This window comes from Heptranchias perlo, chromosome 6 (assembly GCF_035084215.1).
Source record: "Heptranchias perlo isolate sHepPer1 chromosome 6, sHepPer1.hap1, whole genome shotgun sequence".
In the NCBI taxonomy this organism is placed as follows: domain Eukaryota; kingdom Metazoa; phylum Chordata; class Chondrichthyes; order Hexanchiformes; family Hexanchidae; genus Heptranchias; species Heptranchias perlo.
In genome coordinates this window covers 99794457-99812875 of record NC_090330.1, presented here as the reverse complement: position 1 = coordinate 99812875, position 18419 = coordinate 99794457, and the positions used below count along the sequence as shown (strand labels likewise).

Below are 18419 nucleotides of genomic sequence, written 5' to 3'. Positions count from 1 at the left end.
GCGGAGAGAGAGAGAGAAACATCCGAAAGGAAGAGAAAGAGAGAGAATGACCAGTTGTATTAAAAACAGATAACTTTTTTTCGCTGGTGGGGTTACGTGTAGCGTTTCCAAGTCGGGATGGTGTGTGACTTGGAGGGGAACGTGTAGGTGTTGCTGTTCCCAAGTGCCTGCTGCCCTTGTGCTTCTGGGTGGTAGAGGTCGTGGGTTTGGGAGGTGCTGTCGAAGAAGCCTTGGCGTAGATGGTACACACTGCAGCCACGGTGCGCTGGTGGTGAAGGGAGTGAATGTTCAGGGTGGTGAAGGGAGTGCCAATCAAGCAGGTTGCTTTGTCCTGGATGGTGTCGAGCTTCTTGAGTGTTGTTGGAGCTGCACTCATCCAGGTAAGTGGAGAGTATTCCATTACACTCCTGACTTGTGCCTTGTAGATGGTGGAAAGGCTTTGGGGAGTCAGGAGGTGAGTCACTTGCCACAGAATACCCAGCCTCTGACCTGCTCTTGTAGCCACAGTATTTATGTGGTTGGTCCAGTTAAGTTTCTGGTCAATGGTGACCCCCAGGATGTTGATGGTGGGGGATTCGGCAATGGTAATGCCGTTGAATGTCAAGGGGAGGTGGTTGGACTCTCTCTTGTTGGAGATGGTCATTGCCTGGCACTTGTCTGGCATGAATGTTACTTGCCACTTATCAGCCCAAGCCTGGATGTTGTCCAGGTCTTGCTGCATGCATATCTGAGGGGTTGCGAATGGAACTGAACACTCTGCAATCATCAGCGAACATCCTCATTTCTGACCTTATGATGGAGGGAAGGTCATTGATGAAGCAGCTGAAGATGGTTGGGCCTAGGACACTGCCCTGAGGAACTCCAGTAACAATGTCCTGGGGCTGAGATGATTGGCCTCCAACAACCACTACCTTCTTCCTTTGTGCTAGGTATTTCTCCAGCCACTGGATAGTTTTCCCCCTGATTCCCATTGACTTCAATTTTACTAGGGCTCCTTGGTGCCATATTCGGTCAAATGGTGCCTTGATGTCAAGGGCAGTCACTCTCACCTCACCTCTGGAATTCAGCTCTTTTGTCCATGTTTGGACCAAGGCTGTAATGAGGTCTGGAGCAGAGTGGTCCTGGCGGAACCCAAACTGAGCATCGGTGAGTAAGTGCTGCTTGATAGCACTGTCGATGACACATTCCATCATTTTGCTGATGATTGAGAGTAGACTGATGGGGCGGTAATTGGCCGGATTGGATGTGTCCTGCTTTTGAACCAGGGTTGATCCCCTGGCTTGTTGTCATGGTAGAGTGAGGGATATGCCGGGCCATGAGGTTACAGATTGTGCCGGAATACAATTCTGCTGCTGCTGATGGCCCATAGCACCTCATGGTTGCCTAGTTTTGAGCTGCTAGATCTGTTCTGAATCTATCCCTTTTAGCACGGGATTCTGAGACTCTGACCCCTGGTTCTAGACTCCCCAGCCAGGGGAAACATCTACCCTGTCGAGCCCTGTAAGAATTCTGTATGTTTCAATTAGATCACCTCTCTTTGCTAAACTCTAGAGAATACAGGCTTAGTCTACTCAATCTCTTCTCATATGATAATCCTGCCATTCCAGGAATCAGTCTGGTGAACCTTCGTTGCACTCCCTCTATGGCAAGTATATCCTTTCTTAGGTAAGGAGACCAAAATTGTACAGAATACTCTAGGTGCAGTCTCACCAAGGTCCTATATAATTGCAGTAAGACATCTTTACTCCTGTACTCAAATCCTCTTGTAATAAAGGCCAACATACCATTTACCTTCCTAATTGCTTGCTGCATCTGCATGTTAGCTTTCAGTGACTCATGTACAAGGACACCCAGGTCCCTTTGAACATCAACATTTCCCAATCTCTCACCATTTAAAAAAATACTCTGCATTTTTGTTTTTCCTTTTTCCTACCAAAGGTGATAACTTCATATTTTTCCACATTATATTCCATCTGCCATGTTCTTGCCCACTCATTTAGCCTGTCTATATCCCCTTGAAGCCTCTTTGCATCCTCCTCACAACTCACATTCCCACCTAGTTTTGTATCATCAGCAAACTTGGAAATATTACATTCGGTCCCTTCATCCAAATCATTGATATAGATTGGGAATAGCTGGGGCCCAAGCACCAATCCCTGCGGTACCCCACTAGTCACAGTCTGCCAACCTGAAAAAGACCCGTTTATTCCTACTCTCTGTTTTCTGTCTGTTAACCAATTCTCAATCCATGCTAGTATATTACCCCCAATTCCATGTGCTCTAACTTTGTTCACCAATCTCCTGTGTGGGACCTTATTCGAAAGCCTTCTGAAAATCCAAATACACCACATCCACTGGTTCCCCTTTATTTATTCTACTTGTTACATCCTCAAAGAACTCCAATAGTTTGTCAAACACGATTTCCCTTTCATGAATCCTATTATTATTTTCCAAATGTCCTGTTATTACATCCTTTATAATAGATTCTAACATTTTCCCTACCACTGATGTCAGGCTAACAGGTCTGTAGTTCCCTGTTTTATCTCTCCCTCCTTTCTTAAATAGTGGGGTGACATTTGCTACCTTCCAATCTTTTTGGAATTTTGGAAGATGACAACCAATGCATCCTCTATCTCTATAGCCACCTCTTTTAAAATCCTGTGATGTAAATCATCAGATCCTTGGGATTTATTGACTTTCAGTCCCATTAATTTCTCTAGTATTTGTTTAGTAATAATTTCTTTCAGTTCCTCATTCTCGCCAGACCCTTGGTTCTCTAGTATTTCTTTTTTTCCTACCAAATGATTTTAATTCCGCCGCCTGACCAAAACCAAGCCAGGGGGTGAGGAGGGCAGTTAAAATGGAGCGGGGGACTTACCCACTCCTTTTCCACCCCGATTTGACTGACCAATTTTAAATTCAGGCAGCAAGGACACTCGTAGATATCAGTAGTATCTTTGATCTATGTCATTGGGGCCCGATCTGCCATTTTTAACTGAGGCCTGAATGGGGGAACAATGGTGGCTTTCCTATCAGGCCAAACCTACTGGGAACAGCAGCCAGGACCAGAAGAGGCCCAGCAATTTTTACATTTTTTTTCTGCACAGGTTTCCTTGTGGGCCAGGAGGTGCAGGAGTGCTTTTCCGGGTCCCACAAGGAAATCTTGAGCCTCCGGCCCCCTCCCCTGACTGGGAATCTCCCCCTCGGAGCTCTTAACCTTGTGTCGAGGACCGCTCGTTCCCTGGGTCCCTGGTGGTGGCCTCCTGCTGCCCAACGTTAACTGCCAGGCAGCCGCTTCCCAACATCTTCCTGGCTGCTTTGGTGAGTAAGTTGGCAAGCGGCACCTTAATGAGGCTCGGTCGTCAATATTCCCTATTACCGCTACCAGATGGGTCAGCCAGAGTTAAAATCAAACCCGACACCTCCGACATTGCAGCACTGCCTCGGTACTGGAGTGTCAGCCTTAATTATCTATTGAAGTGCTGGTTTGGGGTTTGAACCCACAGTCGCCTGAGTCAGAAAGTGGATGTACAACCATTGAGCCAAGCTGATACTAAATAGCTTCAAAATGGAGCTACAAATCTTCAATGGCTGATGCAAATACTGAGAAATTGCACTGACATCTAAATAACCTCCTTGGGGCACCTAATTTTACTGTAATTAACTGCAAACTAGTGGGAGTTTCTGGAAACAGTACAAAAGCTGATCAGAAAATTGGATTAAGTGCTGAATGGGTGGAAATCTGGTGTATTGGGTCCCCACTTTACACTTGTTGATTGATTACACCCAATCATAAAATTTATTCTAATACATTTCTAATATCTGTTGGTTTAGTACTGATGTACATTGCACTTCTAGATGCTTGGGTTAGAATCATGAACAAAAAGAGACTGAACAGAAGTAGCATTGAAGAATAGTGAACATAATGCAGTTTTAACACCGGTAGTATTTTTTGACTCAGAATAAAAAACACAATTATTTTCAGCCTTTCAAGAATGTAATGATAAAGGGCATGCAGATGATCTGAATCAAATGCATTGCTATCTAATCCTTTTTGTTTTATTTTAACATTAATCAATAGAATGTGTAAAAATATTACATATTTTAAAAGCTGAAACCTATCTATGTAATGACACTATATTTATGACTATCTAAAATCATCACTTTCCCACAAGAACAACCAGAGCAATTTGAACAAATGAGCACTTGCTCTTTTTAAGTATTCTTTTAATGTAAATAAAATATGAACTTAGGGACTGTATGGTGTGTGTACTGTCTGTTGTTTTGGATCTTGGATTGAATCCAGCCCAGACTGATGGATAACTATTTCCCCTCTCTGCCAGCTGTTAGGGTCCTACATGAAATCAGTTTGGGCAACCTCAGACAAGTTTCCAGGACTACAGATTCACGATAATGGCGCACGTTTGCAGTTTCACTGAGAGGTTATAAGGATGGTTGGTATGGCGATATAGAAAAAAATCAAAATGGAGATGTTACTCTTCTGAGGTTGTACCAAACACAATATTGCGGTATATTAGAGGGAACTTTACTCCATTGTTGTCACTTATTTAGGCGTACTTGTTTCAGGAGATAGGTCCCTTTTTAATATGGAATTCGGAGTTCCTATGACGTAAATAGGACCCCAATTGCTATTTTAGGTCGGAATTGGTTGGAGCCTGCGAGTGCACAATTCGATCAGTTCCACCGGTGATGGAACCAAAGAGGCCCACCAAAGCTAAGTATTGAATTATTTCTGTGGGCCCGGGAGGAACAGGGTGTCCTCTGGGACCACAAAAATGAATCCGGGCCTCTGCCGCACCCTCTGCGATCGCGACCACCCCCACCCACGATTTACCTTGCTGGCGGCCGCACTGGTCTGATTTTGCTGTTACACATCGAACTGTCGTGTGTGGTGCCAGCACCTGACTGGCACCACACCAGACCCACTCCGAGTCCTTCCAACCTCCATCCCTTTTCCAAGTGCTATCAGGCCTCGGACACAACTGCCCCAGTGCTGCCAGGCCTCCATCCTGCAGACTTTCCATTACCTTCAAAATTCCAAGATGGCTCAGTACTCTGAGCCTCCCCCCACCCCCCTTCCTGGCTACCTTCAGTCATCCCATCACACACAGCAGACCCAGTGCCTCTCTCCTGACCTCAATTCCAACCCCAACTGTTTCTCTCACTTGCACGTATTGCAGTAGCTGATGGGCATTCTGTGTGAACTGATCTTCACACCTACCTCCAACCTAGTATGTGATAGCTGTCATCTTGCTATGTACTGTAAACTTTTACAAAGATAAGAAATAAAAATTGAGTACATCAGTAAAGGAACATGGTTGATAACCATTCAGGGATTGGGAGTCGTGCAGTAGAGGGGACAAAGGGAAGGGAAAAGAATGAGAGAGAGAGAGAGAGAAAAAGAATAGGATGCAAATGGAGATAATGCTTTAAAAGAAAGTGTGTGCCAGCCATACAAGGAGTGTGAAAGAAGCAGAATACAGCACAACCAGAGAAAGATGCACAGAAATAATGGAGATTGGGAAAGAAGCAGAAAAACAGTTAAAGAAGGAACAATACCACAGAGTAGAAATTAAGGTTTTTGAGGTTAGGGAATGGTTTTCAAGTCTCAACACAAAATATACATACGATGGCTATCTGAACCACTGAAGTTTTTCCTCCTTTATCTGATTTGAGATTTTGATTTTCAGCTTTCCACTTTGTTCAATGTTCTCTTATCTCCCTTCACTTGTTCCTTTCCACTTTTGAGCAAAAGAATATTTTCTTTCAAAGTGTGCCTGTGTATCAGTATTATTCCTGTGGTGAAACCAGAGTTTTCTTCTTGTCAAATTAGAATTTGTGTTATGTGATTTTGAAACAATTTGTGTTAAAATGAAAGCTGACTTTCTTGACCAAATTTCAAAATGAAGACCAGGGTGCAGCTGTGTCCAAGAATGCAGGCAGGTTCTTTGATCTGTAGATAAGACAGAATGCAGAAGCTTGGTTCCAGGTGCTAATCAAATAATTGCTCCTTTGAAAGATAATGGTATTTTATATTTTAACTCCAGCATATTTCAGTGAGACACCACCGTTCCAATTGCTGGCAAATGTTAAAAGTACTCAAGCCTATACAAAAATTAAGTGGATCTCAAATGACTGAATTATTAAGGAAGTTTTGTTCTAAGAGGGTTTCAGTTGTACATTGTTCAAAACCATTAACAGGTATGTACGAACTGGACAAGATCTGATTTAAGTGGTCAACAAGTGTGAATAACAAATGGACTGTCTTTGTATCAAAAATGTCACCCAATATAATTTACAGTTAATCCCATAGTTTTTAGTTTTTTGACAAGGCCTCAATCAAGTGAAGGTGCTAATGGGCTCCATGCAAGGTCATCTCCCAATTAATGTCCATTAGAGAGACAAGCTACTGAAAAGAACTACAAGTATTTTGAACCGTCTGTTTCTTGTTTTGTACCAGTTTATATATTGGGGTTATTTTGCAAAGTCACCCTCCCAGCATGGAGCCTCACGCCCCCCTCCCACCATGGGTGTGAATACATATTGCAAGTTTAGTCCCCTGCCCCCTATACTTTTCTATCCATTAGAAGTATGGAAAATCGTATGGAGCGTCTGCCCAATTTCCCAATATGTGCCCCCAATGAACAGGAGAGTAAATTTGTATAATGACCCTACTTTGTAAGTTTAGTATTGTACTGATAGTATCTTGTGTTTTTCCAGTTTCTGTGTAACATCTTGTAAATAAATTGAAGTATTTCTTTTAGCCTGAACATAATCTAACAGTATGATATTTACTACCTTTTTGGAGTAAACAGGAGAATGTTGTGGGGCATGTCACATTGTATCTGGTTTGGTATATTGTAGTTCAGGGGTAGTTGTTAGTTCTGTGGCAAATTGTCCCAGCTGCTGCATGCGTAAGGGTATAGGTTTCAGTTCTCAGGAGACTGTTTATGGAAACGGCCTCTTTTTTTACTGTGGACATAAATGTAATGTTTTGAGGAAATCCCTACTTGTAATAATTCCCGATAAGTATTTTTGATAGTTCAGGGAAATTACTTTTTATATTATTATTGGAACTGTTCTTCCTTTGAAAATTTGTTTTCAAGAATATGTTCAAAAGCATAAACATTCTAAACCCACATCGCACAAAAATAGCACTCATGCTGTCCAGAGTGGCAATGGAACCAAATCACGAAGGATTAAGTTGGACCATTAAACTCATGGATAAACAGTACACATTATGAAGAGGGAGAGGATATGATTTATATGCCATTTTTGGTGCTGATCATAAGTTGCGAGCAATAATTCCTCAGGATATCTCATAGGTTAAAAAATATTCTGTTGCTCTTAATGTCTAGTACAGTATCTGATTTTACCATCAATTCTTTTCAAAAATCATAAAGTTTTTGTTTTCTATAAAGTGTACTCCAGTGACTGAAAATTGTTGTGGTGTTGCAATGTAACAAAATGTACTATTCTTTGAATATAAGGAAGTCAGGAATGAGAAAAGGCCATTTGGTTCCTCAGGCCATTGCCATCCAGAGTTCATGTATGTATATTCTATCATGCACTTAATCCCAACCATATCACCATTCTTAATCCCCTACTTTAGAGATTGCTAAATTCCTTCTGCTTTGCTGGAATTCTAAAATAAAAACAGAAATGGCTATAAATAGGCCAGGCGGCTTCTACAAAAGAAAAGCAGACAGATTATGATGTTTTGGATGTGTATCCTTCTGAAATGTCATAACCTGCTTTTTTTTCTCTTTGCATCATTTCTGTTTTTAATTGCCCTTTAATGGTGTCCATTAAACCTGAATCAATATACTTCTCTGTCATGTACCCACTATCCAGTGGTTTGGTTGGGGGGAGGGGAAGAGAGAATGGGGGAGGGGAGTGTTTTTGTAATTTTGAACATTGCCTGAAGCTTGTGAATGTTATATTTGTCTCCTTTAGCCCTGAGGTCATTGTCCAAGTTCAAGATGCTTGCTTATCATTTCAAAACTTGCATTATTTTAAAGACCTGTGTCATGTTTCTTTCTGTCTTTTATCCAGGGAAAATTAGTTTAGTCGTTTGAGCCTCTCTTCATAACTTATTTCATAGATTCCTGAAATCACCCTGGTCACTTTTGTTTAAATACTTATAGATTAAAAAAAATAGATAAATCAGTATTAGTTTTATGATCCATTGCCCAAAATTGGATTCCACACTGCAGAATTGGTCTCCCCATTGACCTGTACAATGTCAGTATAACTAGTTCTGTAATCGAATGCCCTGCAGATGGATCCCAGTACTTGCTTGAGTGCTAACTGCTTCACATTAACCAGATGCTTTCAGGATATGATCAATGATTTCTTTCCTTTTCAGCCTCAGCCAGTGGACCCTACCTGTTTATTTTTGTTCACTCGGTACACAGGGTGAGCTAAGTGGTGAACTGTTTGATGGGCCTGCTCCTTGGCCAGGCACTGTCTCCCAACTGCAGGTCCATGATTCATAAGTTCGCTGGGCTGGATTCCTCTACCTGTTATAGAGCTTTACTTTGTGTCAGAGGACTGTTGAGTACCAACATGCAGTGTCTACTAGCTCACTGGATTTAATTTGGATTTACCTGGATTTTACTGTTTTGATTTAATTTTTTTTGCTAATGGGTTTTCTTAAAAAGCTAATGCGACAAGTTTGCTAAATTGCTCAGTAGAGATCATGGGGTGGATTTTAACTATCAGGCGACCAACCAAAGTAACTAACTTTAATCCTAAAACTGCATCGATAGTGCCGGCAGGTGGCGTGGTCAATTGGGCAGGCCAGGCCTCATTACCATACTGCCAGGTGCAAAACCGGTGCCCTGCTGCAGCTCACACGCTGTGCCCAAATGTCTCCCAAAATGGCACCTGCGTAAGTCATAGGACCCCGATTTGCATATTAGAAAGGACTACCGCCTGAAACAGGTAGATACTCTAGGTGCCAAGTTGCAGGCCCCTTTCAGGATGGCATTGTCCGGATCAGGCGGTAAGTTACCACCCCATTTCTGCCTAGCGGAGCCAGTGAACATCATCTCCATCCCCCCACCCCATAGATCTTAATTGGTTTCAGTATTTTATTCTTTGATGAATATTAAGACCTTGAGATCCTATGAACTATGCTTTAGCTGTGTTATCATGAGCTCATATTAGCTAAACAGAACTTGGTATGATGCTAAGATGGTGACGTTATTCCTATCAATAATGTCAGATAATAAAAGTTCACATGAGTATACAAAATCGGATTACTCATTTTGTATTTGTTAGGGCTGCTTTTCCAAATCAATGCTTCTGGCAGGGAGCTTTTCCTGTCAACTCTGCATATCAGAAATTGCAGCCATTCTGGGCGGAAAAACATTGGCAACACACCCGTGATTTTTCAAAATGTACGGCCTCTGGATAATGCTCCCGACCTGTAATGCACATTTGGTATATCGACCCTGTTGACGTTTTGCAAAAATTATTGTTAACTGACCATTTTAAGTGCATTTGCTAAAAAAACAAGAAATTAATAAGAATACTTGTTTTTTTTCAAGTTTTAATTTCTTCTTTGTACAGATTATTTTTGCCTGAAATGTGATTGTTTACACTTCTCAATTTGAAACTGGATATGCACAGTCATGCATTTGCGCAGCTTTAGATATTTTCTAGCTTTATGCATTGTGATTAGTTGATTAAATGAACCTTGCGTTTTTTGTCATTGACCATGTACAAGAATGCTTCCTAGTTATGAATTGTAATGTAGACTGGGAAAAAGTGACCTGGTAGTGTAGCATATTTGTGTAGTTGCTTCTTGTACCATTGAGTGGTAGGATACAGGTTTCCCTCAGATTTCCTGTTTGAATCCCTCTGTTTGATTCCCTCCAATCCTGCTTCCATCTCACTCACTGCAACTAGATGGGCCTTAACCATAGTCACAAATGATATTCTCTGTGACCATGGTACATTATTCCTCCTCATTCTCTTTGCAGCCTTCGACACTCTGTCACCTAGAGCATCTTTCTCCACTGCCTTTCCTCTGTCATCCAGCTCAGTGGGACTATCATTGCCTGGTTCCAATCTTACCTATCCAATCGTAGTCAGAACATCTCTAGCAAATGGTGGCCCCGATTTTGGTCCCTCTACTGCCCGTTTTTTTAGTTTTGGTGCGCAAAAGCTACTGAAGATCTCCATGGTTTTGAGTTTTTCTAAAGATGGCTATAACTAACTTTGATTTTCCTAAAATAACAATATTTCTCCCTTGCCCTGACTGAAATTGCATGAAGAATAACTACTTTTACGCTCCCTACGAGTTTGTAAAAATGAGAATTAATCGTGGAAAGATACATATATTTTGATAAACCACTATATAAATGGAATTTTTTCTCATTACAGGTTGTATGTTTCACCAAGGAAGCAGCCCACAATGGAACAGAAAGCCCTGAGTCCTTTGGAGTGGTGCCGACAGGTGCTTGATCACCCAGGTCATGAGGTTGAGGCAGCAAAACGATCATTGTGCTTTAGACTTGATCAAGGTAAGAACAGTGCACACAAAAGTTTCCTAAGTCATGCTGCTAATAGTATTCTCCTAAATAAATAAGCCTATAATTGTATAATTTGTTTTATTCATTGCGAGCACAGCATTTGTTTCAGAATTTATTAGCTCGAGAATAATTTCTCCTCTTTCCTTCCGTTATTCGAAATAATCCTTTACTAATTTTTTTTTAATCATATTCTTGCAATTATATAATGTGCACTAATGGCACTCAAAGCAACTTGTGGGTTCTGTAGGTCAGAACAATCCTGAAGTATTAGCTGACATAGAATCCATGTGCTTTTTACCTCCTGACTAGTTTTTCATAATTAGACATGACAATCACACCTATTTTTCACAACTGCGATGGGAACACTTCATATTTGCTTAGAGAGGAAGGGAAAGCTTCCATTGGTGCTCTTATGCTGCTATGCGCATGATTCTTCATTGGCTAAGGGATCATATTGCCAGAGATTCATGCTGTCCACAGCCCTGATTTCTCTGTAGCTCCTCGAAGGAGCCTGGAGCAAGGTTTTTGCCTTTGAAAATGAAAGTGAGACAATAAAAATTATCTGAAATATGTTTTTTTCAATTATAGCTAGATTGACTGTATGTAAGAAGATGCAACTTTGTGAAACTAAAAACAGAATTTGTGGAAGCTTATCCTATAATTCTGCAGGCCTAAGGAAGAAGTGTCTCCTAAATTCTCAATTAGCCCACAATTTCATCATTTTAAATTATAAATCTCAATCTGTCTCTGGGCTCATTTCAAATAATCTTTTCTAATTTGTTACTTGTCTTCGCTTTAACAATGTTATCTTCTTGATTATCTTTTTGAGGAATTTGCAGTTATATAATGTGCACTGATAGCACTCAAAGCAGCTTGTTGGTTCTGTAGGTAAGATCAACCTAGCCTCTGTACATAGGGTATTCCTCAGTACAGATCAGTGCTGAGTTGCTGTCTCTTGTGTCCTTTTCAAATTCATCAGTGTCCATTTTGGAGGTATGGTGACCACAACTGGCTATATACAGGATGGTTAAAATTCTGAGCACCAACAGCAACTCATTGTGACTGATAGGATCCAACAATTAATCAATAGAACTGTTCAGCCTTTAGAAATCCAGAGGTGTAAATTTGTAGTGTAGATGGGCTGCTTTTGTTTCCGGAAATATTACATTTAGGTAGGATAGGAATTCCAGATATAGCATGGCCGTATTATCTCTGACTATTGAGGGTTCATCTAAACCCACTGAGAACAGTGCCATGACATTAACATTCAAAAGAATGAATCAAAATTGTTCATATTTTTAAGAATTACAAATAAGGGTTTACAGTATCTGATTAATTTTGAATAGCAGGGTTGTTGTTTCACATCATAAGTAGTCCTTTGTGGAAGGCTAAAACTTCAGGCTGCTGTTCAGTGGATCAAATGAGCTTTGTTTTTTTTTCATCACTATGACTCTTGCTGTATTAAGTAATGATATGTTTATATTTGAAGGCACATAAAAGTCATTGTGCACACTTCCATGACTAGAAACGCTGGGATGAGAAATACTCCAAAAAAGGAAAGATTAATGAAAGGCGTTTGGTAGCAGATGTGTCTGATAAGTATTTTGAACTCTCTGGAGCTATCCCGACCCCATCCGGGCATAAATGTGTGATTATGTATATTTACACGTGCTCAGCCTGGTATTACTGAACGCTGAGAAATAATGAGATAGTAAACACCTGAAACCCATCATAAAGTAGAGTTCAGAGACTTGATTCACTTACTAGTTCTATTTTACCTAAGAGAGATGTTAAAATTAACATTGATGTATTCAAACCAATAACAATCTGGGATTGATGGCTGCATCACTTGCAGACATTGCCATAATTTTAGACAATAACTATTTTCACAGTAACAGTTAATGGTCTGTATGTTTCAAAATGTCAGTTACAGAAACTGTAGAAAAGAGATATGCAGCGGGGAAAAGGTTTATTTGGAATCCCATTTATTATAAGGTAAGAACATAGAAACACAAGTGGTGGTGGTGGGGGGGGTGGGGAAAGAGAGAAGGGAAGGGAAGAAGAATTCCAGATTTCCACTACCCTTTGTGTGAAGAAGTGCTTCCTGAAATCACCCCTGAATGGCCTGGCTCTAATTTTAAGATTATGCCCCCTTGTTCTGGACTCTCCCACCAGAGGAAATAGTTTCTCTCTATCTACCCTATCAAATCCTTTAATCATCTTAAAAACCTCAATTCGACACCCCTTAATCTTCTAGGTAGAATAATATTAGTTTAGTGTACATTGTGGACTCTTTGGGGCCAATTTCCATCTCACTACTGTACCAAAATAAGGCAGTAACGGGAATAAAAATAGGGAAAGAAGAAAAAGGGCAACTTCTCAACTTTTGAGCGACATCGATTTAAGGTGAGGCTTCCTAAATATATGCAAATAGGGGTCAACTGACATGGTCAGGACCCACAATGCCATTTTTGTTTCCGTCAGCACTACCATCGCTACTTCCTCAACCCACCCACAAACCATGGTATGTACAGGATGGTAGCTGTCATTTACTAGATCCTCAGCTGCTGTCGTTTCAAATACAACAAAGGTTTGGGAGACACTTTGCAGGTAGTTTATAGCTGGTTTTTGAATACTTAGTCAATTTTCAAGAGGATGTAGTGGCTGTACACATGTCTGAAATCTTGAGGCTCTGGCAATGCACTTTTTTTCTACATGTGATCCTTCTGGCAATTCCACTTTGCTAGGCAAGGAGGAGCAGCATCAACAGGAGGAAGGTGCACATAAAGCTGCAGCTGGAGAGAGAGCAGATAGAAAGAGGCAAGCTCGCATGAATCCTTACCCTCCCAACGGAGTGCATAGGCTCAGAACAACCTGCAGTTCTCTGAAGAGCAGTGTATAAGGTGACTGTGCTTTTTGAAGGGAGGCTCTCATAGATTTGTGTCACTACCTGCAACCCACTGGCACAGTTGGCACTGCATTGGCATTGCATTGCTGTCAAGGTCACTGTAACTCTGAACTGCTTTGCTTCAGGCTCCTTCCAGGCTGCAACATGAGCTATCAGTCAGTCTGCAGTTCATTTTGCCTTAAGCAGGTGACTGATGCCATTTTTGCCAAAGCCAACACTTTCATCACTTTCCCCACGGACAGCCAGAAGCAACAGGTATGGGGTTCACAGAGTGCAGGCTTCCCACCAAGTCTAGAGCATCATTGACTGCACCCACATTACCCTGCGGGCTCCTTCAGACGAGCCCACCGCTTTCCTGTATAATAAGAGCTTCCACTCCATTAATGTGCAACTGCTGTGAGCTTACCAGCAGTGCATCATACAGGTCTGTGCCTGCTCTCCTGATAGCTGCCATGATACATTTATATTGCGGCAATCCTCCATCCTCTGAACAGCAAGTGAGAGGCTGGCTGTTTACGCGCTTGGCTCATGACTCCTCTCGGGGACCCATGCTCGGTGACCAAACTGTACTACAGTGAGATCTGTGTGTCAACTAGAGCCCAATTCCAGCCACATTTCCGCTGCCTGGACAGGTCTGTGGCTTCCTCCAATGCAGCCCACAAAGACTGGTCTCGAAGAATAATAATAATAGTATGGTAGCATAGTGGTTATGTCACTGGACTTGTAATCCAGAGGCCTGGACTAATAATCCAGATTCATAAGTTCAAATCCTGCCATGGCAGGTGGGGAATTTAAATTCAATTAGTTAAATAAAATCTGGAATTAAAAAAAAAACTAGTATCAGTAATGGTGGCCATGAAACTACCGGATTGTCGTAAAAACCCATCTGGTTCACTAATGTCATTTAGGGAAGGAAACCTGCTGTCCTTACCCGGTCTGGTCTATACGTGACTCCTGACCCACAGCAATGCAGTTGATTCTTAATCGCCCTCTGAAATGGCCGAGCAAGCCACTCAGTTGTCATCAGCACCTTCTCAAGGGCAATTAGGGATGGCCAATACATGCTGGCCTTGCCAGCGACACCCACATCCCATGAATGAATTTTTTAAAAAATTGTTTGATATATGCTGCATAACTTTGCTCTGCTACAGAGATAACTTAAGGAACCACTATTGGCAGAGGACCTATAGAAGATAGTGAAGAAGCAGGAAGGCTGCAACATCTACCTGCAGCCAGAGCTCATTAAACTGTGCTACCGCTGAACAATCCCTGCTCCTCTGCATTTACAGTTGTGTCCAACATTAGTTCCAGTCCTTCCACCCTTCAATAAACTACATCGGCCCAACACCAACATTGATAGTCACGTCATCTAACATTGCAAGATCATCAGCTACTACAAAAACATGCTGCACTAAAAAGATTTCAAAAATGTTTATCATTTTACTGACTAACGCCTAGACACTGATTACCACCTAGCTCATATTCTTAAGTGCTGTCTTACCTGCTCCAGTACTTCTACGAGGTTCTCCCAGTGGCTGCAGTATGGGAGGTAGAAGGCCGCTGTGGCTCAAAGGCTCTTTAGATACTCGTGGTCAGCAACCTCTAGGAGCTTGGACCTAAGAGGGCTCGGCTGCAAACTGCCGCAACTTGGCGGCTACCAAGGAAGCCTTGCACAACCTCCCCTGCTATCAGGCTACAGCTCAACACTCCCACTGATCTGCAGGAGAGCAGGTTGTAGGACCTCTGTGAAACTCCTATCCCTTCATCCAAGGCGGAGGAGATGGTGAAGCCCACAGCCTCCATGGCCCCAATATGAGGCATCCCTGAGAGATGCTAATACTGGTTCCACAGACCCTTGCAAGGAGGACCCAGCTGCAGCATCCATTGAGTTGACCACAAACTCCTTGGTTGACTGCAGAATGTCAATGACAAATGCCAGAACCCCACACAAGTTGGTAGTGGATTACTCCACCATCTCCAACATGTGTTAACTCCCTGGTAGACAGTCTAATGCAGTCAACAGTTGCCAGTGTGCAGAAAACATTTATTCTTCTCAAGGCTGGTCCCCTAAAGTCGGCATCGCTGTGTCAGATTCACTGACCTAATTCTTGAGCCAGGCAGGTTTGCAGTATCTTTGAGTATTGACCAGCCAGCCAGACTCATTAATGGAACCCGCGGGGAGTTGTGATTGTTTCCACTCCGCTGTAGTTAACCTTGCAAGTCAATACCCCATCATTGGGCTTGCCTAGATAAACAATGGGAAGTATGCCAGTAAAAGGAGAATACCGCAGATGATAGAAATCGGAGTTTAAAAATAGAAAATGCTGTAACCAAACCACAGGTCAGCCAGCTTCTACAAAGAGAAAAGACAAATTAACATGTTGGGTGTATACCTTTTCATCAGAACTGAAAACTAAAAGATAAGCAGGCATTTTAATAAAGTTAGAAAGACAGACAGAAAAAGGAGAGGGGGAGTAAGTACTCCAATTGCAGGGAGGGAGTTGTTGGGTTGAATGACTTTTCTAACTGTTGGGTGATATACAAGATCATCTCAATGAAGCAATGAAAACACATTAAAAGAATAAGCAAATGCACAGTTAGTTAAACAATACAGAAGAGGCCTCTGCAGATAAAAAGGTGAGAAAATGCCAGAAAGAGAAAAGAAAACAAAAAGTGCTCACTAAACAACAGGGGAAAAAAAAGGCCACCAGTGGTGCAGACCCACTCCCAGCAACATTGTGTTCTGACAAAGGGCCTTAACTCAAAACAGCACTTGCTGCCCGTACCCCTGAGCACTACCAGATCCCACTCCACATCATCAGTACTGCCCCTGTTGTAAGAAAACTGGAGATTACAGCTAAGGTCTGGAGTTGTTAGTCGGTGTTCGAACCAGAGAGCTGCAGGGTGCTCGAGAAAGATAAGATGCTATTCTTGATGTTTGTGTAGAGAGTGCTGATCTGAACAATGCACTGTGCAAATAGGCTGCTTGGTTTTAGTTTACTAAACTAACACAGTAGAGTCCCCACCACTTAAAACATCCATGTTTAAAATGGGCAGTCACTTATATTGGCCAAAAAGCGATAACCATTATCCATTAACATCAATTTCAAAGTTGCTGGTTTAAGTGTCTTAAGTGCTCCATTTATTTTGGGCCAAAACAGCTGTGCTTACTCACTCGTTCGCACCTTGTTAAGGTGCACTGAATGTAATATAAATTACATATTACATAGCCTTATTGAGGCAGACTTCATTTTAATATTTTATATTTTTGGATGAGAATCCTTTACCAAAACCTGCATGGCTGTGCAGGAGATTTCCTCCATTAAGGACTGACCAAAGCAAAGAGAGAACTCTATTACATTTCCATTGAATTTGTGCCTACAGTCCATCAGCTGTAATAAATGGCCCAGATTTGAAAGCTATCTGGTAAAAATAGACTGCTGGTAACACCGGGCTGTTTTTTGTTCCATTTCTCTCTTGTTTTATTGATGTTTCAGCTATCTTTAGCACATGCTGCAGTGTGAATTTTAACTGTCCTCTCTCTGGCAGTCTTTAAAACTGTAAAATACAAATTCAAATTCTGCTCTGCAGCCACTCAAGGCCAACTAACTAGAACTGAAATAATTTTGAATTTTATTAACGCTACCACGTTATACCGGCCTTCATGTATAGCGGGCAAATCGTGTTCACACGAACATGTCCGCTATAAGCAGTGGGGACTGTAGTTTGGGGGGGTCCCTTAGCCTTGGCTCTTGCGAATAAAGCATCTAAACGTTTTGGACTAGCATAAGTGGAATATGTTCCTATAAGGGAGAAAATGCACTCCGTAACAGACAAACAGAAACTCTATTTGTGTGGATGTCCCAGTAACTTAGTTTCTAGGCTCTTAAACGTGGTTATGGGTTTCTGCATGTGTTAAATACCCAGCTGACCAAAAAGGTTGTATACATCCTACTGAATCCAAGACTGTCTTGAAACAGAAAAAGAAAGAAAGACTTGCATTTATATATCGCGTTTCAGGACACTCCAAAGTTCTTTACAGTGAAGTGTAGTCATTGTTGTAGTGTGGGAAACGTGGCAATTTGCACACAGCAAGGTCCCACAAACATCAATGTGAAAATGACTAGACAATCTTTTTTTTAGTGATGTTGGTTGAGGGATAAATATTGGTCAGGACACTGGGAGAACTCCCCTGCTCTTCTTTGAAATAGTGCCATGGGATCTTTAATGCCCACCTAAGCGGGCAGATGGCGCCTCGCTTTAATGTCTCATCTGAAAAACGGCACCTCTGACAGTGCAGCACTCCCTCAGTAATGCACTGGAGTGTCAGCCTAGATTTTCTGCTCAAGTCACCGGAGTAGGAAATTAACCCACAACCTTCTCATTCGGACACGAAAGAGCTACCCACTGAGTCATAGCTGACAAATAATAGTGTGTCCACTCAAAAGCTGTCCAGACAATTGGGTATATTGGACATCAGGTAAAATTGACAAAATAGGTTTGCACAAATCGGGCAGTTGTAAGAGAGTTACACTGTAATCGCATCCTTGGTTTTTCGATCCCGTGCATCCACCTCTCCTCCTCTTGATCATCTTTCAAACTTGAACTGTGCTTACCCTGTTTTCCAATTGGAATAAATTTAAGCCCCGATTTGAACTCGAGGCAGAAATCGGGGGGTGCAGCGGGCAATGCAGGCTGTGATTCGTCCGACCCCCCAGGAGCGTGAGGCCTGAGCGATATTCACTCCCGGGCTTCATTACCATTCTTCAATACTGACTCCCGTCTGAAGCCGGCAGGAGTGACATCACCGCTGGATCTAAATTTCTAGGGGTCAGGTTGTCGCTGGGGACCCACGGAAACGGTCCACAGCAAGGTAAGTCAGTAGTGGGGATGGAGGAAGGAATCGGAAAAGTCTGCGATCGGTGAAGTGGTGGGCATTGCCCAGAGCT

General features: G+C 42.1%; 1 protein-coding gene across 1 annotated transcript in view; it reads left to right on the top strand.

Moving 5' to 3' along the window:
* slain1a (SLAIN motif family, member 1a) overlaps positions 1-18419 on the top strand; it is a 78453-nt gene that overhangs the window by 3485 nt on the left and 56549 nt on the right. Inside the window, exon 2 of the mRNA XM_067985490.1 lies at positions 10414-10553. Within this exon, the coding sequence (XP_067841591.1) occupies positions 10414-10553 (140 nt within the window). The remainder of the gene's footprint in view (positions 1-10413; positions 10554-18419) is intronic.